Genomic DNA, 25586 nt, shown 5'->3' with positions numbered 1-25586 from the left:
TGAAATTATCCCAATGCTTCTTCGAGGTTATTGCAGAAAACTGCTGCCTGCAGTAACTGGGTTCCTCACCCCAAAGACACTTTAAGAACCACTGCTGAGCACCAGGCTGGGCAAAGTCCTAGAAATACAGGACAGGTGGCAACCTGTGGATCCTTTCCAGGGAGGTTTTCATATCTGCCCAAAGCTTTTTCACTCTCACTGTTGCTCTCAGTTTCTTACTCTTCATTCCTTAGCACAAAGACTTTGGTGTGTCTATGCTCACAGCACCACTGCAGCAACAGAGGAAGGGCTGGGAGCAAAAAACTTGATGTTGAGTTTGGAAAACCATAGAAGGAAACAATCAGAAACAATTTTAAAAAAACCCACTGAAAATCAAAGCTCATTTGTTTCCAAAGGTTGTTTTCTTTTTCTTTTTTTTTTTTTTTTTTACAGATTTAGGAGAATGTTTCAGTGAGGTAGCAGAATCCATTTCAGAACATGACATTCAATTTTATTTAAAGAGCCACATTATCTGAAGTATTGAACAAAGCAAGTGACAACACACCTACAGGATCACTTGCTTCATCACAATCCCGATGCTTGGAAGAGACAAAGGCCATAAGGTGGCATTTTAATAATGCATTTTAAAAATACACAATGCCAGAAAAAGTAGGAAAAGGAAGACATTTTGGAAGATCTGAAGTTGTAGAAGAGAAAGCAGCAGTATTAGGAAGCAGCTTGGCAAAAATGAGAAAGGTGAGCAGGAGAGTAGGAAACAAAGAAAGAACCAAAAAATAATTCATTAAATCTAAATTGGAAGAGAGCGGTTTAACCAACTTCAAGGATGAGAGGAGGAACATTTTAACAATGAGGTAGTGCAAAAAAAGTAGATAAACTATAATCCTTAACCAGGTTTGCTCACCAAGGTGATGATTCTGGAAGAACAGGTCAGGGATGATACAAAAATCAAGGCACAAACTTAAGTCTAAGCACCAGCATTTTTCATAAAATGTAAACATAGAAACTCATAGATGTGAAGCAACAAACATCTGTAAGGTTTTAGGGAAAAACCCATTATGAAAGGAAACACTGAGACTTCCAGCAGCAACTGAGAACTTGGGGAAGTGTCAATTGACAAGAAAGGGCAGCATAGCCACAAAAAAAATTCATAGTTGCATCTTAGTTAATCCACAAGGCATAAACTAAGCAGGCAAACAGAATTAAGAATATGAGGTGAAGAAAAGCAAGAATTCAATGAGCTGTCACTGTACATCAGTCTGAGGGTGATCTGACACCCTTTGGTCAAATATGAAGGAAAGAGGAGAGGTCAAAACCAGTGGCCTTTGGTACTAATACAAAAGGCAGAGAGGAGTCATCCCAAGCAGCTGAAATAAAAGCAAAGCTGCCAGGAAACAGAGAGGAAAATTCCCACAACCAAATATAAGGAAGAAAATATTCACTTGCAATAAAAGCTGCTGAGAAGTCAGAAGCAGAGATAAGCACCTTGTTTTGAGCTTCACATATTTCTAGCAATTTATGAGGGTTCTGGTTAGTACATAGAAAACCAACCAGGAAATGGTGCAGAAAGCCAGGACAACCAGAACAGTCTTTGTAAACCAGAGTTTAGAATGTCCTGAGGAGACAAAGTACTGACAGAAGAAAGGGGAAAAAAAAAAAAAAAAAAAAAAGGAAAAACTGCAGAACACACAAACAGTAAAGAAGGAAGGAGAAACAAGAACCTCCATGAGAAGAATCTTTTCAGTGCCTAGTCTCAGTTCACAGAGGGATGGGGTTACAGCAGTAAAGCAATGTTTTGGAAGAAGGTGTAGAGAGTATTTAATTTTTTTTCTTTTCTTTTTTACCCCGGATGAAACTATTTTGCCTCAACAGTACTTTTTATTCTGTCCCAGGCTGAACTTGGCTTTGAGCTCAGTGGCTGAGCTCATCAATCCCCATGTCATGTGAAATGTTGACATAAGTTTCAAGTTCCCCCAGAGGCAAACAGCTGCTTTGTGTGTCCAGAATGCCTGCTAAATGATTTCTGTGATTCACCCAAACACCACACATATCCCTAACGACCAAGCAAGCAGAATGCTGCATCTGCAGCAACACAAATCCATGTCACCCACAGTACAACCACTCAATTTGAGAACTCAGGGCATCTATATGCAATGTAAGTCCTGCTATAAAGCAATTTCCCAACTCAGCTTAAACATACAGAGCTGCTGCAAAGCACAAGGCAGTTGAGATGAATACAGAATAGCAGCACGAAATCTCCTTTGACAACAGAGGGAACAGGCTACATAATGGAACAGCTTCATTTACCCTCAAACTTCTGCAGGTAGGTTTTTTTGGAAAGCAGTTTATACCCACAGAACCCTGGCCTGACCTGCAATAATTCAACAGCCTTGCTAAAATGAAACACTGATGAGTCGAGTTTGACTTCTATACTTCAAAACCTTTTCAGGCACATCTTCAAAGCTCAAATGGAATTAGATGATGCATCCCTCACACAGACAGGAAAGACCCACGAAGATTCCTGCTCCATGAGAACTGCTGGAGACACAGCAGCTCTGGTTTCAATAGAGGGAGCCTGAAAGGTGTTTAAATACAGGACAGGTGTGCTCAGCACAAACACACCTGAGAAAAACCCAATCACTGCCAGCTTCACTGTTACACTAAGTAGGAAATGGGTGAAATATAAAAGGATTGTTTTCCATCTTCACCCACAGATAAACTCCAAACAGGGAGGTCTCTGGATCAGCTACATCATCTGCTTGCTGGTGACACAGGGCCAAAGCACAGCATTACAAAGAGAGCCCAAGCTTTGATACAGGAAATAAGTTACAGTCCTGCCATCACCCACATTAAAAGAGCAGGGCACTACAGAGCTAACTACGGCAAAGAGGCCAGTAGCCATCAGCAGGATGACTCCAGTGTTTTATAAACTATTTCAAAATGACTGTCAGAATATGTCTGGAAAAGAGGACATCCATGTAACAGCAGCAGATAAAGTGTTCATTTCACTAGCAATTTCCTCTTGATATTACTCAAAATGTGCAAAAGAGCATTTCTGATTTATTGCAGGTCCAGATCTTATCCTTAAATATGTGCCACACGCAGCTCCTGTAACAGAGTACACCAAAATACTCTTACAACCCCCTCATTTAGCTTCTTTTAAGAAACAGTGGGATCTGTGCTTAACTCCCTCATATCACAGAAATAACTGCGTTGCTGACCTTCTCCTGGGACCTCCAACAGGGATCTAAGGAGGCTGCTTTGGCATCAAGCCCAGGATACTCCAGATACAATTCTTTCCCCTACCTTGTGGTGGCAATGGGAAACCAGCCACGGTACCATCCTACTCAATGACAACTCTAAATAGCAATGGGAGCTGCAGCAGCAAGTTCATGCTATCAAATAAATACGCTGACAAAGACCCAGCCAAGTCAATGTGCTAAATGGACAAGCAAGACATTCTCTCCTCGGATAAAGATCTGGTTTATGTGGCGTGTGAACACCTGCTGATAATCCACCTTGGGCCGCCTCCTCCTGCGGGACTGGCTCCTTGCTCGGGCCCCCCCAGCACCGGCCCCCTCGGTGTGGGCAGTCCTGCTGCCCACATCAGCTTCACTCCTGTCACCTGGGGGCTTCTTCTCTGCACCTCTGCCCACGTGCTTCTGCCTCTCACGCTCCTCTTCTGCTCTCCCTCGTCCAGATCCAGCTTTCAAACTCAGCGTCTGAGAGTCATTTGTCAGGGCCAGCTGCTCTGAGACAGTCTTTGAGTCGGCTCCCTTCTTCCCCGAGGATTCCTGCAGCTTGAGTCTGTCAAACAGCTGTAAAAGGACAGTTGTATCTGTGACCACACTTGTAAAACAACAGAGGCCACTTGTTCCACACTTCTCCATGGTATCTTCATGCACAATCCCAAATCAGCTCACAAGACACAGTGACAAATCTCCACCAGCAATAAAGACCGTGTTTGCTTACCAAATTCAAACAGTGACAGGTGAAGGAGTCTCTTGCATGGTCATGTCTTAATGTGAGCACCAAGGAATTTAATTTGGGGAGCAACACTGCTGTGTGGTAGCCTTTAATTTTGGTCAGGAGAAACAGAGATGTCAAGTTGCTCCTACAGCTCACTTTTCCCCATGTTCTTCAATGCCAGTTTTAGAGAGATTTCCATCCTTGTGTCATGAATCCCTAAGGTAAGGGCCCTCCATTAGCAAAGTCTGTACACTGAAACACTGAGGGATCTTTTGTGCTCCCCAAAACAACCTAAAAGATGACATGTGGGTATTCTGGGAGGTGAGCAGACCACAAACAACAGAAAAATAATAAAAGCTACAGCAACAGACCCAAAGCACTGTATGAACTCATCAATCTAAGAATACATGGTGCTGAAACTGGAAAAGAAATTGCTTTTATTCTGGCAACAGACAAGCTTTTATGAAATAATGACAAATGAGATTTTTGGTTAGCCCCTCTCTTCCCAGCAACAGGATGGAACGCCAGGGCTTGTGAGAGTGAGCTAAAGGAACCATGACAACTTGATTATTTTTAACTCATCTTTAAAAAAAGGAAGGGTGGGATCTATCAGAAAACAGATTTAAATGGCAGGAATTTGAAAGCAAACTCCTCACAATGAAACAGCTTAAATGTTTTTGTGATGCTTCTCTGATGTTCAAAAGGCCTGCAGCTGTTGCCATTCAATGGCCACTGCCCTGTCACATTTTTTTTCCCTCCATTGTTCAGAAGTTCATCTATCATGTCTTCAGTTGTCAACGTGGCAAACAACTCTATTTGCAGCTGGATCCTAGAGAGTGGAGACCTTTGGAGATCTTGGGCTTCACAGTACCCAGACTGGAAGCTCAAGTGACCAAAGAGCTGTGTTGTTTCTCTGCTGCAGACACAGACTGTGCCATGAGGAACTTCAGTACCAGAGGAATGCTCTGCCACATTCCCTGGCAAGACAAACATGGACCTGATCAGTCACAGGTGCAAAAAACGCACTGAACAAATCCCACATCAAAACCCACAGAGGAAGCTTCTAGAAGCTCAGCCTGTTACCTTAAGCAGTGGCAGCAACTCTGATCTGATTCTAAAGTGGATCTTAAGTAACACTGAACTACTAAAGTACTTTCAGAAAGATCAGGAAGCATTTGGGGTATTCTTTTTGCTCAGTTCAAGTTATTTCAGAGTCATCCATAATAAAAGGAGGTAAAATATTTCAAATGTAAACTTGGGCTCCAAATCAATGCTCCCCTTTGATTACTTTGAAAAAGGAGCTGCTAATTAGAAAGAAAACAGGAGATGTCACCTACTCGGGTCAGTGAGAGCTGAGGTTCTGCATAGAAGGCTTTGCCCATTACTGGTTTCCTGTAAGTCTCATCCACATCTGTCAGGGCCTAAAAAAAGATAAAAGAAACAGAAAATCCAAATTAAAACAAAACATGAAGCGGCTTTAGACCAGCTTTGTGTCAAAGCATTATGAAATTATGTTCTGAGAGAAAATTCATTCCAGGAACAAGTTGTGCTTTGGAGCTGGTTTGTTAATCATCTAAATTGTACTGAGGTATAAAAGCAGCAGCAAAGGTCATTCTGCATTACTTGCAAAAATCTCTGTGATCCTTGCCTGGAAAAGCCTTTCCTCCTCCCCACTTTCAAACTTTTCACACCTCCAGGCTCAGATATCTAATAGCTGCTTTTCTATCTACTGTCTTTAAGATCTTCACAAGGTAGAAAACAGGGAAAAGCTTTTGTCACTGGCAGCTCAGCGATGTTAGTGAAAGAAATCAGAAAAGCACCCACCACTATAGAAAGATTGGGTTTTGCAGAGAAAGCTCTGGAAGCTTCTGATATTCCTCATATTCCACCTTCCCATGTTCTTATACAAAACCTCTGAAGATGTTGGGAACTCTTCAAAGCTTCTGTCTCACTTAAAACCTCTTTAAGATGGTTGGGCACGTCCTGGATGTACCAGTCCAACACCAAGTACCACTTAAGTCTGAAACTCAGCACTTGGTGCCAGAGCAAATTAGTTTGTGAACCACAAAACCACATTAACCTTCCCCATCCGTCATTTGCTTAAACCTGTTGCAAATTTCAAGTTTTCGATATAACAGTTACAAATCAAGGGATGGAACAAGAATTACCATATTCCAGAATTTGTCAAATGCAACCAAAAAGCCTGTGCAGACTCCACGAAGCCCTTTGAAGGTTCGGATGTGGACGTTGATTCTGACTCCATCTCGGACGCAGCGGTGAAGTTCCCCCAGGGGGCTGCCTTCGTGGACTACGACAGAAAGAGAACATCACCCATCTTCACCAAAATATACAGAACTGCAGAACAGAATCATAGAATGGCCTGAGCTGGGAACATTGATTAAAGATCATCTTCTTGCACCTCCCTGCTGCAGACAGGACAGCTTCCATTTGACCAAGATTGCTCAGAGCCCCATCCAGCCTGGCCTAGAGCACTTCCAGGATTGGGGCAGCCACAGCTTCTCTGGACAACCTGTGCCAGGGCCTCAGCACTCTCACAGCCAAGAACTGCTCTCTCTTATCTAATCTAACCCTACTTTTTTAGTTTGAAGCCATTCCCACTCTTCCTGTCATGACACATTCTTGTAAAACCTTTCTCTTCAGTATCTATCTATTTAAAAACCATGCAGAAATCCACTCTATGGCAGAGCTTGGCACAATACTTGTGCTCACAACAATAGCAATGAAGAAGCCCTAAGCACTGCAGCACACTGTGGTTGCCATTACCAGACCACCAAAACTTTTCTTACAATGGGGAGAGCCAAGGCTTCAGAAAATATGAAGGTTTTGCTTTACGTAGCCCACAGCCAAATCAGCCTTAGCTGAAAATCTTTTTGGTACGTTTCAAAAACATGTCAAGTAATCCAAACTGTAGTGGTTGAGAGGGAACAGAAAGCTCATAGGGGCAGAGTTAGTTCCACAGAGAAGACAAAAGCCTGGTTAAGGCTACCTCAGATTAGTTACGAGCTGAGAATAAAGAATTGTAGCAGATTTGTTCCTTTTCTTTACAATAGGATTTCTGAAACAATGAATGACTCAAAATCTTTCAACTTACTAAACTGGACCCGTTTAAACTGATGAAAATGCATTGTTTTGGTTAAGATTTCAGCAGCCAGCTGAGCATTCTTCAAAGTCATACAAGCCTTTGGCAAGGAAATAAAATTACTCTAAGGAGCAGCCAGCAATTAAACCATGCTAAACCCCAGCTTTTATTATTATTATTTTAAAATAATACTTTTACCAGGGCAAAAGTGAAGGAATTTGGAAAAATGTACAGCTTGCCTGGCTCACACAAGCCTTGTCTGCACACCAGAAATCTTTGCAAGTGTAACTTATCTAGAGGTGTAGATATCATTTACAACTTCCACCCATGCCTTGGTACCCGTTTGCTTGTGCAAACACAGCCCCAGGATTGCTGTACAATTCTACTGAAAATCAGGAAAAAGACTTGGGTCTAAAATCTCACACAGTTCTCCACATTAATAAAATATGTGAGCCAGACATGATCTCTCACCTTGCGCCTAAGGGACTGTGGATTCAAGGTTTGCACATCAGAAAATGTGAGTGCAGAGTGACTGTGTAAAACAGCTGATCTGCAGCACTGGGCTGCAGGGTAATTCATGGCCACAGCAGGGAAATCTAAATCAGTTTCCTCTGAATTAACCTAATCACATTTATTTTTTGAGATCCATTGTCTCCTTGCCAGCCCTCTCCAGCTGGATAACTGCAGGAAATTGGTTTCACACAGAGCATAAGCTGTCTCAGCACCTCCCAGCCTTGCTTAGGGGGTCTTTCCACGGGCTTCTGTGTCTCCTTCAGCTGAACTGATAACAAACATGTTCTGGATTGTCAGATCCATCATAGGAAGCACAGATGACACCATCATGAAATCAAATTGATGCTTCCAATCAGAAAACAGTATTTTTTCTAATCAACTCTGAGAACTTACATAATAATTTAAAATCCAGACTTATTTTTAGATTTTAAGTTCCAATATGCCCTTTAAGTCAGAACTCCATTGACAACTTTGTACAGAATTCTACATCCAACCCTTATTTCCAACTATGCCTCTGCCTCTCAGCACCCAGGAAAACACTACACAGCTCTACCAAATCTATACTCTGCCCACTTTTTCCTTGCTGTTTAAGGTTCTGGCTCCTCCATGGCACACCTCCAGCTTCATTGGAGCAGAAGGGCAGAACACATCATCCAAAAACCCTTCAACAACCTGACATTCTCAGAAAAAAAATAAAACCAGCAACGCAAAGCATTTATTTTGGGAACACACCTCCTCTGCAAAGCACCAAGTGCTGCAATGAGCAGGCTGTGCACACAGCTAAATCTGCCTGTGCCTTCTGTGTTGTTAAGGACCACCATGAACAATTTTTCAATAGATAGGAAAAAGAGTTACTTAGTTGGTACTCAAAATCCAACCCCTACCCGTATAAAATAAACACATGCTTAATACCAGGACTCTGAAAAATGACTCAAAAACTACTGTAAGCAGAGGGCAAGCACCCTAAAAGGGTGAAAATAAAGATCTAAACTCTGGTTAAGTTCAAGGCCTTGTCCTCAGGGCAGACTCTATTAAGAGGCAAGATTAGAAAAACCACAAGAGAAAAGTTGAAATAACTCAGAACACTATCAAACACCTTTCCACCTGCCCTGCACATGAATTCTCTGTCCCTTGGTGAATGTAAAGGAAGGATAAATAGCTCCTCCTGAACTGATCCAAGACAGTCCAAGTTCCAAACACCTCTGGTGCAGACATCCCCCCAGTTACAGGGGGATTTTAGCTATAAATCACTCTTAAAACACCCCTGGCTGCAGAACAGCACTTTCTGTATCAGTTGTGCCACTCTTCTTTGAAGTCCACACATGGATGTGTGGATATTAAGTATGTGTTCTTAATGGTTCTTAATTTTTACAGGGTTTTTTTCCCCCTCAGTTTTCATCACCAGTGCAAACTGAGATATTTTTTATTAAGATCTGAAATAAATATTAAAGGTCAGTTTTCTGGAAATCCTGTGCCAACAGAACCTCTGCACTTGTGCAGAACACTAAGTGTGATACTTAAGATCATGCAGCATCTACTGCAATGAACACATTGTATTTTAGAGTCGAAGTAAGAAAAAGGTTTTTGCCTTGGACATTCAGAATTGGGCGTTTTGGGCTTTGCTTTTCAGAAAAAAAAAAAAAATAAGGTGATGCTGCAAAAGATAATTTGATTCCAAAATGAACCCCAGTAATTTTAATTAAGCCCACTAACATTACATCTCACCTGACAGCAATGCCATTTGATTCCTGGTGTGAGGGGGCACAAGCAGCACCTCTTCATGTTTAGGGCATTTTTACCCTGCCTGCACACATAACATTTTTACAAGAAATATGTATCATCAACATAGCTGATGAATTTACGTCACAGCTCTCTCGCACCTCACTCTGCTATTCTGGCATCCCGTTACCAGAAATGCCAGTATTTCTGCCTGCAGGATGTTTGGTTAGCACTAAGTAACTAAGCAACTAAGTAACAGCAGTGTGTTACAGACTTACCCTGTGGTTCTGGCTTAACTACACCGTGGACTGACCCAAATATGACCCCCAGGTTAGCTCAGTCGGTTAGAGCATGGGGCTAATATCAGCCCTCGTTTAAAAGAGTACTTTTGAGAATACAGCACTGTCTCATCCTTTTTCTCCTTAAAACCAAGAGGATGTATGTAATTAACCAATTAACAGAGCAGAACATCACCACAAACAAAGTCAGTGTCATCCGTGTGTGAGTAGCTCTGTGAAATGCTGTTCCTCATTCCTGCTCACCATTTCAGAGGGTCGTGGAATGGTCTGGAGTAGGAGGAACCTTAAAGCCCATCTCATTCCGATCCCACTGCCATGTGCAGGGACACCTTCCATACACCAGATTGCCCCAAGCCCCAGCCAATCTATCCTTGGACACTTCCAGGAATGGGGCAGCCACAGCTTCTCTGGGCAACCTGCGCCAGCGCCTCTGCACCTGTCATTTCCCATCCAACTAAAACATTCCCCTCACACCCCCCACGCACACCCCGTTGTCACCCAAACCGCTTCCGCCAGCAATCGCCCTCTCCTCACCCCCAAACTCCACCGCAACTCCACGCCGGGCCCACCTCAGCACGACCGCGGCCCTCACACCCTCCGCCTCCCCTCAGCCCCGGCTCCCGGCCGCCCAGCCCGGGGCCGCTCTGCCCGCGCCCTTACGGGGCATCCTGGTGAGGACATTGCGCGGTGCCCGCCGCCGCCGCGGCGCCGTTCCGCCTTCAGCCGCCTCCTGCTCGGGGCCCGGGTTCACCATGAGGCTGCGGAGGCGCTGGATGCGCTCGGGGTCGGCGGCGGGCCGGCCCCGGCGGGACGAGCGGGAGGCGGCGGCACCGCGGCGGGCGGCGGCGGCTCGGCGGCCGCCCGGACGGCGCAGGCCGCGCTGGAAGCTCTCGTACTCGGCGAGGTTGTTGAAGCAAGGCGCGGCGGGGAAAGGCAGCGGCGTGCTCGGCGAGTAGAGCGCCAGCAGCGGGTCGAAGCGGCTGGAGCTGACGTCCAGGCGGCCAGGGCTGGGCGAGCGCCGGCGGGAGCCCCGAGGCTCCGCGCCCGCCTCGTCCTCCTCCATGCCGGGCTGAGGGCGGCCGCACCGCCCACGGCCGCCGCCAGGGGGCGCCGCCGCTCAGGGCCGCGGGCTGAGGGAGGAGCGGCCGCCATGGCGGGGGGACCGGGGAGGGACCGGGGAGGGACCGGGGAGGGGACCGGGGAGGGGACCGGGGAGGGACCGGGGAGGGACCGGGGAGGGACCGGGGAGGGACCCGGGGAGGGACCGGGGAGGGACCGGGGAGGGACCCGGGAGGGACCCGGGAGGGACCGGGGAGGGATCGGGGAGGGACCGGGGAGGGACCGGGAAAGGCTCTGCGAGGGCTCGGGAGGAGTCCGCTGGGAGCACAGACACCGCCCCGCTGCATCCCGCACCGGAGAGCATCCCGCAAAGGCCGCAAAGATGGTGAAGGGTCTGGAGCATCTCTCTTTTGTAAGAGACACTGAGGGAGCTCGGCCTGCTTAGCTAAAAGACTCAAAGGAGGGTATCTAAAGGGTGGTGCCAAACTCTTCGCGGTGACAGGAGGAGGAGCAATGCGCGTGAACTAAAATACAAGAAATTTCACCTCAACATGAGGAAAAGCTTCTTTGCGTTGAGGGTGGCACAGCAGTAGAGCGGCTGGGCCGGGAGGGTGTGGAGTCCTTTCTCTGGAGACATCCCAGACCCAGCCGAGCACCCTCCTGGATAACCTGCTCCAGGTGACCCTGCCGGGGCAGGGCAGTCGGGATGGGTTATCTCCATAAATCCCTTCCAACCCTAATAAATCTGTGATTATTTTCAGTTGCCCCTCACTGGTGTTAACGCTCCCCCTGCAGCTCAGCCCAGAGCCCATCCCTGGCTCGGGGACCAAACCTCCCTGCCCCAGGCCATGAAATCCCACCTGGGCAACAGGCGGTTGCAGTGTAATTTGTAGTTGAATGTATAAAAGGATACACAGGGCAGAGCCATTTCACTGAGGAACAGCAAGGAAACACTTTTTTTAATAGCTTTTACTATAATGATTCACCAGCTCCATTAGTGTTTCATAAGGGGGCTCCCGCAGCTTTAATGCTTCTTGTTACGGCAATACATCAGCCACAGGTTGTTCACCAAATTGAGAGGAAACCTCTTTCTTCACTGGGTCACAGTACAGGACTCCTGCAGCTACAGAAAGACCTGTGTGTTGTGTGTGTCACCAACACCAGGCTGCTGCTTGAGCCTTGGGAATATGCATCTGTATGTGAACAGCTATGTTAACTTATTCCATATTATTATGAGTTAAATTCCATATAATAATGAGTTAAAACGCTATGACCTAATACAGACCTATTTTTTATATATACACACAATGTATATACATAATGATATTGTAGAATGTATCAGGCAGCCAAAATATATATTAAAAAAAAAACCTATATAATACTTATCAAACATAAGTCATGGCTCCCAAATTGTTTTTTTAATCTTTTGTCTATTACCAGGCTGAATAAATCCAGCTGGTACCAGTTCTGGAACAGTTGCTTTGTATGTAATGTCCAAAGTCAGGCACCAAGTAGTAACATGGAATTTCAGAGCCAAGGAAATTGCATTTGTGTTAGAAGATAAAAAGCCAACAGAGAAAAAGTTCTTAGGAGTAAATGACTGGTACAATGATTCATTCTGAATCATTACCTCACCATCAAGCCACATCCTCTTCCTAGGAATCATGCAGCCCATTCTACCAACTAAAACCAAAATACATTCTCTCATTCCATGTATCTAATCAGTACAGAGAAGCAGGGAGGAAGCCCTGTGCTATTATAAACTCAGACTCATTGCCTTACCTGGAAAGTTGAAGTTTACATCAGCACCTGGTCAGGGTTTGGGTTTTTTTTTTAAACCCCATCAAAAACACATTGCCTTAAATGTGCAAGTTCTTTTGCAGGGAGGGGAAAGAGAGTAGGCTGGTAAGGGAATTGACAGGAATGTCAGTACTGTAATATTCTTCAGTCACACTGGATCTTTTCTTTCTATTTTTATGCCCATCTCTTCATTGGCAACCACTGGCCCAGTTACTGTTCTGAGATGTTTTTGACACCAGCTCAGCTAGAAGCAGTAATAGCCATATAAACCTCTATCCAAATAGCTGTATTTCTACACTGAAATAGGTTATTTCCCTCAAATTCCAGTTGCACTGAGACAAGCCCCTATCCATGAGCAGAAATATTTCTGCTCTGAGAGGTCAGTTTTGACAAAGGGTCTTAAGTGACAGCTAAATCAGGAGAGAACTGTGCACAGAGTAGGGAGCACACTCTCCTCCCTTTCCTCTAACAAATATTGATGGGCAGCACTGCTCTGTCATTCCCAGGGAGATCAGAAAACAGAAGCACAAATTGTTCTTGGCTCCCTCTTTGCAGGCACCTGGAATGTTCTGTACATTGTGCTGTATTTTTTTTTTTTTAATATGCTGTGTTGTGCACAATAGGAGACAGGTGAACTCCCAGGCCATGGAACATAAGGAAAGATGTCTATGCATGTCCTAAGAGAATTCCAGCCTGTACACCAGTATCTTTATTATTGACTTTACTGTTTGGAACTGTCACCATTTACTAGGACAAGTCCCAGGAATGAGAAAGGCCACATAATAAAACACAGCAGGGAAGGTACTATTATTTATTTTTTTTAAAGTATAAAAATCCTGTACATTTGAAAAATGCTTTTAAAATCAACCATAGAAAACTGCTGAGTTACTTCATTGCATTTCAGTAAGAATCAGACATCACTCATCTGGCTAAACACACCAGCCTTGAAATTTAATACTAAATCCTAAATGGATCTCTGGTCCATCTCAGTCGAAAACAAAAATCAAAATAATAATTTTCTGTTCAAATATGTGGGCTTTTTTACAGTTCAATAAAATACCTCATTGTTTAAATGCTATAGAAATACAGGAAATTTGCACATACTTTTTTTACAAATACACATGTACAAGGCAGTAAGAGTCTTAATTCATGATGAGTTCTTAGCATTCAAAATACAGTATGATTTTAGCTTTCCATATGGGCATATCCTTCTATGTCAGACAGCATCAGTGTCTTCTTTTTAAGCAGCAACAGTGCTAAACCCAGGTCAACTCTGCCAGCCATCATCTGTATTCCTCACTTGCCAACAACCCAAGCAGAGCAAAATGTAAACTACCAGTTATGCTCATCAGAGATATCAACTACCCTCAGCCAGAATCTCGGGATATTCCTCCCAGAACTGGTCCCCAATGATATCACAGTGCAGAGGAACAACTTTAGTCTTAGTCCGGGTCACTTCCACTTCTTTTTCTTCTTCTTCCTTTGGCAGTTTGATTTTCTTAGTGATGACTTCATTGACCTGAAAATACAGTTACACATTAGCAGACATAAAAGAGCCTAGAATGGAATTCTAATAGAATTCTAATAAAAAAATAATTTCATAAAAAACCGAATACAGGACAGGAATTTCTCCCACTAAATCAATGATGCAATCAGTTGCAAAATAATGAACATTTTCAAGTTACCTTAAAGCAGAAAAGGACTAAGCCAACTATGAGCTGAACTACCATACTGAACAGAAGTTTGTAATTCCTTTCCCATGGACATACTTGGGACCTAATCCAGGGAAGGGCCTGGCCCCAGTGATGCACATGCTGTCATCTGCTGATACGTGTTTCATCTCAATGGTCATAATTTGTATCTAAGCTGGACTTCAGAGACTGGTTTTTGTATTATGTTCATAGAAACAGCTCTCAAAAACATCTCCAAAACAATGAGTCATCTTACATGTAATTATATGGCAAGTATAGTTAATTTAAAATATATTTAATCCTAGAGGTACCCTGGAGATATAAATGGTGCTCTTACAGTGCAGTCTGTCTGCCACAGTGTAACTATTTAAAACATGAGCCCCAAGCAAGTGGCAATATGGTTTCTTACCTTCTGCCATATTAGGACAGTTCCTTTTCTATACATCAAAGGTTCATTGTTGTAGTTGATGTTGAATTCAGAAAATAAGATTTCATTCTTATCCCCAGCCAAAGTTCCCTGAGAGAAAAGAAAAGAAAAACACTCTCAGAGAACAGAAACAAACTGTATCTCTAGGATAGAGGAGGGGTGAATATGGGAGGCAAGACAGACATTTGTAAAGGTTTTTCACCTCTAAGTCACAAAGTTTAACTGCTTCTCTCAACAGAGGAATTAATTCCAACTGCCAAATGAGTATTAAAACTGGGAGGGTTTTTATTACATTTTCAAGACAAATGGAAGACAGTCAACAGATTCCAGGATAAAACAGGAATAATCTGCTGAAGTCTGCAAAAGGAGACAAAAAACAACAGAAGGAACTGGCAATCAACAGGACCTGAATTCTGCCACTGTTCCTCATGTGTTTGGATACTGAACATTTTATGACATCTCTACAATTTCTGAAATTGCTAACTAAGAACTTAAAACCCTGCTAATGCCTGACCAAAATTACATTATTTGCTAGTTACTACCTGTGCAATTGAAGAAGTTGTTGACTACACCCACAAACTTATTACAGTAAGAATGGACAAGCCAGGGCTGCTGGGCAAGCAAGATACTTTGAAGATCTTATGATTTAATTTTTAGTTGTAAAAAAACATAACTTCAGTAGACTCTTACCTGGAGCCTCTCCTGTGCTTGCACTGGTGTCAAACCACCTCGCTGTACAAGCATCCAGAACACTGTATTATAAAGGTTATTAATATGGCCTAGAAAAAACACAGAAATGAGTGTGAGGACAATTATTTACCAAATCTGAGTGACTACTTAGGACAAAACACCTTTATTTCCAGGGCTGTATCCAAGAAACAGCCAAGAGTAATGGGGAACTAATACAACCAGTTTCTAAAGAAAAATATAATGTTTATAATACATTTTTAAGGTACTATATATCATGACTAGAAGACAGATTTCGTAAGTGAAAAGGGCACAGCAGAGGCTGAAGGGTGTTTATGTATAAAGTAAACTATTTTCATTTGACAATAGTGACTAGATGCTGACAAAGGTCAAGAAACAAATCCAGTGGTCTGTTCTAACATGGAATATTCAGCACATTTGATAACTACCTGCTGTGAATTTGAATATTCACATCTCTTCATTAAAGAAGATTACCTCGGCTAAGCCAACTCTGAACAGCAAAATTAATTTCTTAATTTTATTAGCAGTTCTAATATTTCTTGTGCTGAACTCACTCTCAGGATGCAATAAATTTAGTTGTAGCCTGAACACTCCATGTTTCAGCCAATACCCATACAAAGCCCAGAACAGGTGTCGTATTATTGAAAACTACCACCCTACCTGCTGCTCTTTTACTGACAACTGTATATACAAATACACCAGCAGAAGGGACATTTCTGTTCAGAGGAAGTCAACCCAACTGCACAAATCTCTCTCTTCTAGGAACACTCACAATCTGCTTGCCTCCAGCTGAGGTAGTCCTTCAAATTCTGGTTGCTGGGATACAACACAATTCGTCCATCAAATCCTGGTGGGTACAGAAGCTGCTGGTCCTTAAAGTAATCCTTCCAATAGAACACGTAACTTGAGGAAAACTGGGAGACCACATGAGTCATGAACTTACTTGCAAACACAGAGCAAGAGAAAAAAAGAAAAAGAAATACATGAGTGTGATTACACATCTGTGGTTATCTGAGGTATCAGTAGTGATAACTCCAGTGGAGAGCAGCATTTCTTAAATAATGGCCAAACAGATGAGGAATGGCACAGAGACTTTTGAACAGCAGAGGTATTGAGAACTGTAACTTTTTCTTGAAAGAATGTCTGCTTATAATGTTTTGATTGTTTATACAATAAGTTGTTCATATAACTCTTTTACAAGCTCTGTATTATTCAACATATTTTCCTAAAAGATCACATGAAAAACCTGAACTAATGCAGTGGAAGCACCAGCCCTCCTCCTAACCTGTGTGTGTAGGTTATCTGAAGAAGAATTATAAAGAGATGTTAAAAACAACTTCACTTCAGTATCAAACCAGCTGTTACCTTGCTCTTCTTTTAAACCACCTGCTCTTCTTTTTGAAAACAAAACTGTATTCATCACTCTGTCCATAAGCAATTGCAATGTCCTCCAGTTCTTGCATCACTGTCTGGGCACACTTGGTCATCAGCTGGAGAGCACGGTCATCATTTGGCTTTTTGAACTCATGCTGCTCAGAAAACCTTCAAAGAAAAAACGGTTGCATAAGAATCCCTTAAAAAGCTACTAAAAGTGCTAAACCAATAATTTTCCTCATATTTGCTCAATGTGAATATTGATTTCCAGTATCCTGTCAATAGTGACAAAAGAATTCCCTCCAGGTATGAAAAGCAGGAACAAAAATCCTCATTATTCACTCTGGACAACTCATTCTCTTTCCCACCAGTATCAGACCCTAACCAGTCTTTCAAAGCAGCTGGTTTATATATTTTAAATGTAAAGGGATAACAGATGCTACTTGCTGTAAACTCCCTTTCTCACAGGGTGTCTTTAATACCCAGTCCAATAAGGGCAACATTATCAATAAACGTGTCAAAACTCAAGAGCTTTACCAAAACCAGAGATAACATCCCAGCGAGAAAATCTGTGTTACCTACCAGCCGAAGGAACTGTGGCCCATTTATGCCGAGGGAAGGCGAATCCCAGACAGGCACTGACTCCAAACACCAATACACATCCCTGTAGAGCAGCTGCTGTCCCTCCCCAGCGCACCCAAGGCACTGGAACCATTTCCCTACCGGGACCATTCCCTACCACCCGGCTCTGCGGCCGCCCGTGAAAACAAAATCCCGGTGGAATTCCACGCCCCGGAGAGGCCGAGTGGGGGACACGCGGATCTCTCACCCCGCACCTGCAGGACTCACACAGGCCGGACAGGACCATCCCAGCGCGACCCGGGCACCGCCAGGCCCCTGCTGCGGGCACGGCGCTCTCAGCCCGCCCCCCGCCCGCACCTGTGGAAGTTGCGGCCGTCCAGCCGCACCACGATCCAGCAGTTGGGCAGCACCGTGTCGTCCGCCTCGAAGTCCCGCACGTACTCGAACTTGCTCTTGGCCATGCCGAGGCCGCGCACGGAGCCGGGGCCGCAGCGCGCAGCGATGGCCGCGCCCGCCCGGCAGCAGCGCAGCATGACCGGCGCGGAAGCGGAAAGAGCGGAGCCGAGCCCTTCTGGGCTGCCCGGAGCAGCGCTCGGTGGTGCCGGCGGACGGCGGGCGGAGCCGGCGGGCGGAGCAAGGGCGGCTCCGGCAACGGCGCCCATGGCAGCCGCGGGGCGCGGAACCGGGGATCTGTGCGCCCCGGTCCGAGCGCGCCCAGCAACGAGCACGGGATGGGCGGTCGGGGAGGCCCCACCGGTGGGCGCGGGACGGGGGGACAGCGCGACCGGGCCGGCGGGGCTGGGGCTGGGGCTGGGGCTGGGTGCGCGCCCCGCGGTTGGTGCGGGATGCGGGCTCGGTGCGCGCCGGCGGCGCGGGGCCGCGGGGAGCGTTGGCGCAACGGTGGCGGCGGCCGAGGAGCGGCCGCGGAGCGATGGAGCGCAGGGTCAGACACTGCCGCTTCCGCGCCCGGGCGAGCCCCGCCTCGCCCCCCGGGCACAGGGAGGTCATGGGTCCCCTCGGAGAGCTGCGCGTCCAGGTGCAGGAGCACCCGAGCCGGGCCGGGCACGGGCAAGGAGCAGCGAGGAAGGGCAGGTGCATCTCCGCTCCGGCGGCGGTTGAGAAGGAGGCCCGCGGTGCTATCAGGAGAGAAAGGGACCGTGAAAGGGGCAGCGGTGACCGCCAGAACGAGGAGAAGAAGATCCTGGAGCAAACGGGGAATAAGCCCTGGAGAAGAGCTGCCGTCCAAACGGAGCGACCCAGCGTGGCCTTTGAGGCCCGCCCAGTAAAGAGCGATGCCCCGGCTGGAGCCCTGTGCGAGCTTGAGAACCCTCCTCAAGATGAGAATATCCCGGTCTTGTTTCAGTCCTTACCTTCCAGGTCCCACGTACAGCTCCAAGGCCCTCTGCCCCCGCAGCTGATGCATGCCACTCCAGTGCCGGTGAAACAAGTGCCGGTTCAATTGCAGCCTCTACTGCAGCGGCCAAAGGTTGAAACAAAAAACGTTCCCCTCACAGTCCTGCCCTCGGATTCAGGTATTATGGTCAGAGAGCTTGCAGGGTGACACGCAGGTGACAGGTTTTCAGGCAGGAGAACACAAGTGGAAAGGTCACGTTAGAAAACCATCGATTTGCATAGGCAGAGTTTAGCACAACTCTTGTCAGCACAAGACATGAAACCACAGGAACACAGAGTTCTGTAGTGGCTTGTTACAGTCAAGGCAGTGTTGTCATGTTGGTCACTGTCTGCATGAAACCCCTTAGGACAGTGTTCAGAATTACACTTGAGTTGTGATTACAGTTTTAATGTCAGGAATCTACTTGATTTTTAAAACTATAAAGTACTCGTATACCTCTCTGAAAAAATCTGGACATGTTAAATGAAGAGTATTTTCAAACATCTATATTAGAAGCTTTTTTCTTTTTAGATATCTAGGCTTTCAAAATTAATTACTTAAGTAAGCTCTTAAAGACTTTTTCCCTTTATCAATTATGTGAAAGAGTTAATTTCTAAACCTTTACCAGGAGGGAATTGCTTGCTCAGGGATCAATTTTAAGGGGCCTGTGGATTCATCATGTTGCCAGCTCAATTTAAATGCAGCCTGTGTTTACAAAGAGCCAAAGCCAGGTATCATGTAACAATCCTTTGAGAACACAGGTTCCTCCAACAAAATGAGTATCTAAATCCAAATATATATACACACATATATGTAAGAACCCAACAAGCCCCAAGCAGAAACCCAAAACAGCAACAACCGTGGTTGTGAAGGAAGGGACTGCACAGGTGTGGGACTAAGCAGCCTCACCATCCTTAGTCCAAGTCCCTGCATCCTTATGGCTTTGCTTACATAGTTCTGGTGGTGATAATAAATTTGCAGTGGTGTGGTCCGTGCTGTACAACCATTAGTTTATAAATTCATCAGAAAACAAGCCAACTGAAATGCAGACTAGTGCATTAGCAGTCTGTTTATTTTTTTTTTCTTTTCTTTTCTTTTTTTTTTTAATTATACATAACAAAAGCCAGACAACTGATTCCTTGTGCAGTGACTCAGCGGAGGGCAGTGGAGGATGTTGTAGGAACTGCTCTCCAAATGTGCGCTGAGTTTCATCTGTTCCAAAGCTCTGGTGACGCTGTTGCCAAACGTCCTCTGGGTGTAATATTGAGTGTGACCTGCTGTATTCCCTGGAAGGTGATGATCTTTCCTTGCCTTGTTGCACAGGGATGCCAGACACTCCATTCAGCAAGACCAAAAGTGGCCGTGTGAAGCGTCCCATGAATGCATTCATGGTGTGGGCCAGGATCCACAGGGCTGCTGTGGCCAAAGCCAACCCAGGTGCCAACAATGCAGAGATCAGTGTTCAGCTGGGCCTGGAGTGGAGCAAACTCACTGAGGAGCAGAAGCAGCCCTATTACGAGGAAGCGAACAAAATAAAACTGAGGCACAGGGAGGAATTTCCTGGTAAACATCTTAGTTATTTACCTGAATGCTTTAGAAGTGCAGGGCTTTTTGGAAAATCCATCTCTTGCATTGTAGCAGTTCAAAGAGCTAGACAAAAAAATACACATATATCAAGCATGCAGTCATTCTGTGTGGATTGAAATGATGAATTTTTAAAAACATCCTAAATGCTGGTGCTTTGAACACTGCAGCTACAGCAGCTCTTCTGAACGCTTTAGTAGTCTAATGGCCAGAGAGTGAGTTTGTTGTGAATGTGGCCTGCTGCATCAGTTTCCTTACTCCCGAAACAACTGCCCAGGTGGCCTGTGGTGACACATGCATCCATTCCTTAAAAGCAGGAAAGGGAAATGTTACAGGAGGCACAAACAGCATTGTATTCTGTGGGATTCTTCAACATGTAGAAGTGAGGTTCCCACATAATGGCGTGGGAAATGTTTCTCAGCCCTTTGTCAAGTGTTAAAATTTGTACGCTTGACTAATTCATTTATTCAGAAGATAACGGAGCATAAGTACTTTGAACAATTCTTTAAAAGCTGTTGAGATACCAGGTGTTGTGATCCTTTCTCTGTTGTAATGCTCCTTGTTCATGATCCTGCCTAATCTGTCATAAGCAAGGAAAAGAGCATCACTGTCCCTCTGTCCTGCATCTTTCAAAAAAAGAAAAGAAAAGGTGTTTCTTTAAAGTTGCATTAAGAGTTAACCTAAGAAACCAAGCAGCTCAGTGTAAATTCATAATATATTTTTTCTCTCTGTTAGTGTTTGGTTAATGTTAAAGGCAAACGTGATCTTCCAAAATCTCTCCAGGGTTCCCAGTGGGTCATATTTTCTGTTATGTCTTGTAACCTATAACATAAGATATATGTGAGACTTAAGGGGTTGAGGAAGAAATGAGGAAAGACCACATTTTGAACATTTATGATTTTCATCTGCACTGAACGCTTCCTTAATGTAGTTTCCTCAGCTGGGCCACATCCCTCCCCAGTGTCTGGTATTTCTTCATCTCACAAACAGCTATTACTTGGTAACTTCTAAACAGTACCCAAATATTTCTATTTCATTTCCATCTCCAGTAGAATTCCCCATTTCCAGCTCACCAAAACAAGTGGAACATTACCGTTACCTAAAAGAGCAGGTTTTGGACTAGCCTTATCAGATCCTTCCAAACTACAGATAACATAGTTTTAGATAAATAATGAAACCATCCAAAATATTGGATGTCTGCATCTTTTTTTCGTCTCTGACAGGTTGGGTTTATCAGCCGAACAAAAAGAAGTGTTCTCCACCATCTGGCTCTGCTGCATTTTCGGGCACTTCCCAGAGTACCATCACTACAAATCCAACTGGCACCCTTCCCTTCTCATCACCTACTTACTCTTTTGTCAACTCCAATGTTAAGAACAGTATTGGACATCCAGTCTGTGAGTTTTCAGTCGTGAATCATTTAAAAATTCAGATTTTACCTGTTCCAGTAAGAGTTTTGTATTTACAAGATCATGTAGTGATAGGGCAAGGGGAAATGGCTTCAAACGGAAAAAGGGTAATTTTAGATTAGATATTGGGAAGAAACTTTGCTGTGAGGGTGGTGGGGCCCTGGCACAGGTTGCCCAGAGAAACTGTGATAGTTTACTAACACTTCCTTTTTGCTTAAGATGTTTAACTACAGCTGCTTTTTTCCCTTGTTTGGTTTCCACCTCACAGATACTCTGGAAGGATCATTCTTTTTACTAAAAGTCCACAGTGGCAGTGAAATAGTGTGAGAACCCCCAGACCAGTGTAAGAGCTGATCTGCATATTCCTTAGAGAAAGCTCTGGCTCTATCAGTGCATGGATAGTGGATTTCAACAGCAAATAGCTCAGATCCAGGCAATGGCATTTTCCTCTTTAAGCATCCTGTAAAGGGCTGGTTTCTTTACAATGAGACAAGAAAATGAAATGCCTGATTATGCTGTGTGATAGTACTTGGAGATATTAAAAGACTACTCAGCTTTATTCTGGTAAAGTTCTGAGTTAGTGATGTTTGAAAATTCCTATGCAATGTGTTTTGAAATCTTTCCCTATAAAGGCAGCCCTGTTGATGAGGTGTAATTTGCAAGTGTATATTGAAGTTTGTGCTCTGCAAAACATTTCAAAGTAAAATTGCCTAGGGGGTACATTCATTGATTAAATAAAGAAATATATTGGTGACTATGGTGTTTTAGGCACCTCAGCACACAGATTTATTATTATAAATTTAGCACACTTCACATCAGTAGACTTGTGAGGACTTCTGAGCTGAAGGCATGCTCCAAACCTTTGTAGGGCCTTACTAGGACAAGACACAGCTTCACCAGACCAACAAACCCTCACTAGCCACTTCCTTCCACCCCTCTTGTCTAAAGAAGGCTTTAACGTGTGGGCTCCAAACCCGTCACTCAGAATGATGTCATGTTAGGTGTTACAACACAAGTTACAGGAAAATGTTTCAGGGAGAATTCTGTCTGTACCCAGAAATACTGTGTCTTGCTCTGACCATGTTTATCAGAAGTCTGTGTTCATGTCTGATAAATAACTCTTTTGTTTCCTGAAGGTGAGTCTCCCGCCATCCATCTGCCGGCTTCTTCTATCCAACACGCCGGGCCCATGACCCTTTTCCAGACCACGGCTGCAAGCACCACATCTGTGGCTGTTGCAGTTCCAACCCTACCCCTGCACCCTGTAGTTTCATCTCAGCACTTTGCTGAACCTGCTCAGACAGAAGCTTTTGTGTCACCTGGGCTCAATTTCTCCCTGAAGAGACCTGCGCCTGTTTTCGCTGAGAACTTCGGCAGCAGAAACCCAAATAACATCAGCAGCACTAGTGGCAGGTTTTCTGTCTCTAACAATGAGATCCCAGGGATTTCTGTTTTTCCTAGAGGCATAGCTCTTCCCCAGGCTACTCCTTTTATTCCCTCACCTGCCTACGTGTCTGCTCCCATTGGACAGCCAGCCAGTCTGTTTGGAGGAGCTCCTCAGTTTCCATTTTGCCACCCTTCCTTTATACCTGGACCTCGCTGTTTCCCCTCAAGGTAACGAAACCATTTCAATACCAGTAAGATAAAATGCTGAAAAGCAGAAAGTGTTTTGACTTGCAGACAGCAGGTGGAGCATTCAGAGGGAAAGGAGCTCTTAGCTTCCAGTAGCTGCTGTGGTGAGATCCCCTGGCCTCAGCCTGCTCGTAATATGTGCTCAGTTACTGAAGGCTCCATAGAACTGTTGCAGTAATTGGCACTCCCAAGGCCATGGAAAACAGAAGTATCTTCTTTCCATTTTATGGGTCTAAGTGCAGTTGATTTTGGCAGAAGAGCATTAGGTAGAGATAATGTAAATATACTTTGAAAATGGTCAGATAGAATTAAAGTAGGTGTGTCCTGGAGATGTCTCCTGGGTATACTATGATTGCCATAAGTGCTGATATTTCTGAAACCCAGCCTGGTGGGAAGTGTCTGCAGAACTCTTGTGTAAGTAGTAATTCCTCATTCTTCCTTATCAATCAATCAGAAGTCTCCTAATCAGAGAATTTCCAAGCTAACACATGTTGTATCCTTGGGTATTTACTGGGCTGAGCCTGCACAAACAACCCCAGTGCCCTGGTGCAGGTGGGCAGCCCAAATACCAGTCATCTGATGCTTATTCTTTACAGTTTTTCTTTAATGACTGTGCAGTAGCAAACCTTACAAATAATTACAGTTATTAGACTTAAATTTTGCCAGTGTTTATGCACTGCTTATTCTCACTAGTAGCAGCAACCAATATGTTCCTTTGGCACCTAGTCTATAATTAGGGCTAGTGATGACCCATCGAACTCAGAAGAACTTCAGATATGTTCAATACAAGAAATCTCTATTTTTGATGTCCTTTAAGGAAACACAGCACACGTATTCCCAAAATTGCTAAAAATGATCTTTGCTAAGGCTTGGTGTCTGAGATGAAACAGTTTTGTGAGGCCTCTGAGAGAGAAGAGGGTTCTTGTCACATAAAAGACTGTTCTGGTTTTACACATTAGTGGACTTCTGAAGGCTGCCAGCTTTGCAAATTCCAGGGTCTTTCTAATACAATGATTTATAAGTCCTCTGTTTTATAAACAAATTTCTTGCATGCAAGAGTCATGATTTCTGAACTGAAAGTGCAGATATACACACCAAAAAATTTTAATATTAGTTTGGAATGAGGAATAGTCCCTTGAAGCCTCAGTAGGTATTGTATTAATGTCTTCACAATGCCTGCTCTGTAGAGTTCTATTACTTCTTTAGATATTTTGTTTTCTTCACAATGTAGTAAATTTCTCTAAAACACTGTAAATTACAATCCCTGTGTCATTCTGCATCAGAATAACAGTTCAAGCATCTGCCACTGGAGGAATACAGTTCCATTTGATGTAGTAACTTCCTGCAATTTACTATGTGGTTACTTTTTAAAAATTTATCACTGTGAGTTCTTTAAATATTAACATTGAGAACCACATATTGGGCACAAAGATTCTCTGTCCTGTTTGGTAACAATGTAAGAGATTCAAGAACTCACTAAAAATTATAAATAAGAGCGTTTTACCCCATGTCCGTCACAAATTTTTGGCATACAGAAGTTACACAAATTGACTTTTGTTTTATTAATCTGAGTATGTTGGTTAACTCACTGCATGCTGGTTTATCCATGGTATTATTATTTGATTGATAAATACAATGGGATTTATGTTTGTTCTCAGAGCAACCTCGTGTGCCTGAGGTTGAAGAGATGCTTATGCACTGAACTGGAATCTGAACAGGTCTTGTTACGGCCTTAGTGCTGAAATTAGGCACAGTTTTAAATTTGTATGGTTTAAAAAACAGGGTAAGCTGAGTAGCTCAGAACATCAATGTCACTGTGCAGCCCTGCATTTCTGAAAGGCACCTCGAATCTCTTCCCTTGCAGCACATTCCCCCTCAGAGCTCCCTTTGGCTACGGGAATTTCTCCAGCTCAGTGCCTCAGTGCTTTGGCTTTTATGAGGAGAGGAACCAGAGGCAGGAGGTGATATTTTCCACCCTGGATGAAGACTATCGTTTCAGAGCATACTCAGAGGAGAGGCTGCATGAGAACCAGCGTGTCTGTGGGAGCCCTGAGCTTGTGTCCTGTCAGGGCACCTGCAGTGAGGAGCGAGTCCTGAGCCCCCTGCCGCAGCTGGACGTGGAAGTGGTGGAGGAGGTTTTGCCATCCCCCCCATCTACTCCCTCCAGCACTTACATTGTCAATGTAACTGACAGCGATGAGGAAGAAGAAGTAAAGTTTTTTCAAGTACTGTAATTTTCAAAACGTCTTATAATCCAGAGGAATATTATAGAATGGGAAATAAATGTTTTCCTCAACACCACCTTTTCTAGTCAATGTGTTCAATGGGAA

The 25586-nt window shown here is 44.3% G+C and overlaps 3 protein-coding genes across 4 annotated transcripts; 1 reads left to right on the top strand and 2 right to left on the bottom strand.

Moving 5' to 3' along the window:
• Window positions 1-396: 396 nt before the first annotated feature.
• LSM11 (LSM11, U7 small nuclear RNA associated) lies at window positions 397-10660 on the bottom strand. The gene is made up of 4 exons (XM_066329254.1): window positions 10258-10660; window positions 6135-6274; window positions 5304-5387; window positions 397-3815 (listed from the first exon to the last, which is right to left on the bottom strand). The coding sequence occupies exons 1-4, from the start codon at window positions 10658-10660 to the stop codon at window positions 3429-3431; spliced, it is 1014 nt and encodes a 337-aa protein (XP_066185351.1). The 3' UTR covers window positions 397-3428.
• A 2579-nt stretch (window positions 10661-13239) lies between these two features.
• On the bottom strand, window positions 13240-17797 carry THG1L (tRNA-histidine guanylyltransferase 1 like). 2 transcript variants are annotated; one of them, XM_066329252.1, is made up of 6 exons: window positions 17596-17797; window positions 16648-16824; window positions 16055-16224; window positions 15265-15353; window positions 14557-14664; window positions 13240-13975 (listed from the first exon to the last, which is right to left on the bottom strand). In XM_066329252.1, the coding sequence occupies exons 1-6, from the start codon at window positions 17769-17771 to the stop codon at window positions 13814-13816; spliced, it is 882 nt and encodes a 293-aa protein (XP_066185349.1). In that variant the 5' UTR covers window positions 17772-17797; the 3' UTR covers window positions 13240-13813. The 2 variants fall into 2 exon arrangements, with proteins under 2 accessions (XP_066185349.1, XP_066185350.1); XM_066329253.1 differs by lacking the exon at window positions 17596-17797 and having other exon boundaries at window positions 16055-16220; window positions 16648-16760.
• Window positions 17798-18084: 287 nt separating this feature from the next.
• SOX30 (SRY-box transcription factor 30) lies at window positions 18085-25586 on the top strand. The gene is made up of 5 exons (XM_066329251.1): window positions 18085-18770; window positions 19955-20194; window positions 21439-21612; window positions 22761-23238; window positions 25121-25586. Exons 1-5 carry the CDS (start codon window positions 18170-18172, stop codon window positions 25488-25490), a joined length of 1863 nt encoding a protein of 620 aa, XP_066185348.1. The 5' UTR covers window positions 18085-18169; the 3' UTR covers window positions 25491-25586.

Source organism: Sylvia atricapilla, chromosome 14, assembly GCF_009819655.1.
Source record: "Sylvia atricapilla isolate bSylAtr1 chromosome 14, bSylAtr1.pri, whole genome shotgun sequence".
NCBI lineage: Eukaryota > Metazoa > Chordata > Aves > Passeriformes > Sylviidae > Sylvia > Sylvia atricapilla.
The sequence above is the reverse complement of the archived record's forward strand: the minus strand, read 5'-3'. Positions and strand labels throughout refer to the sequence as shown.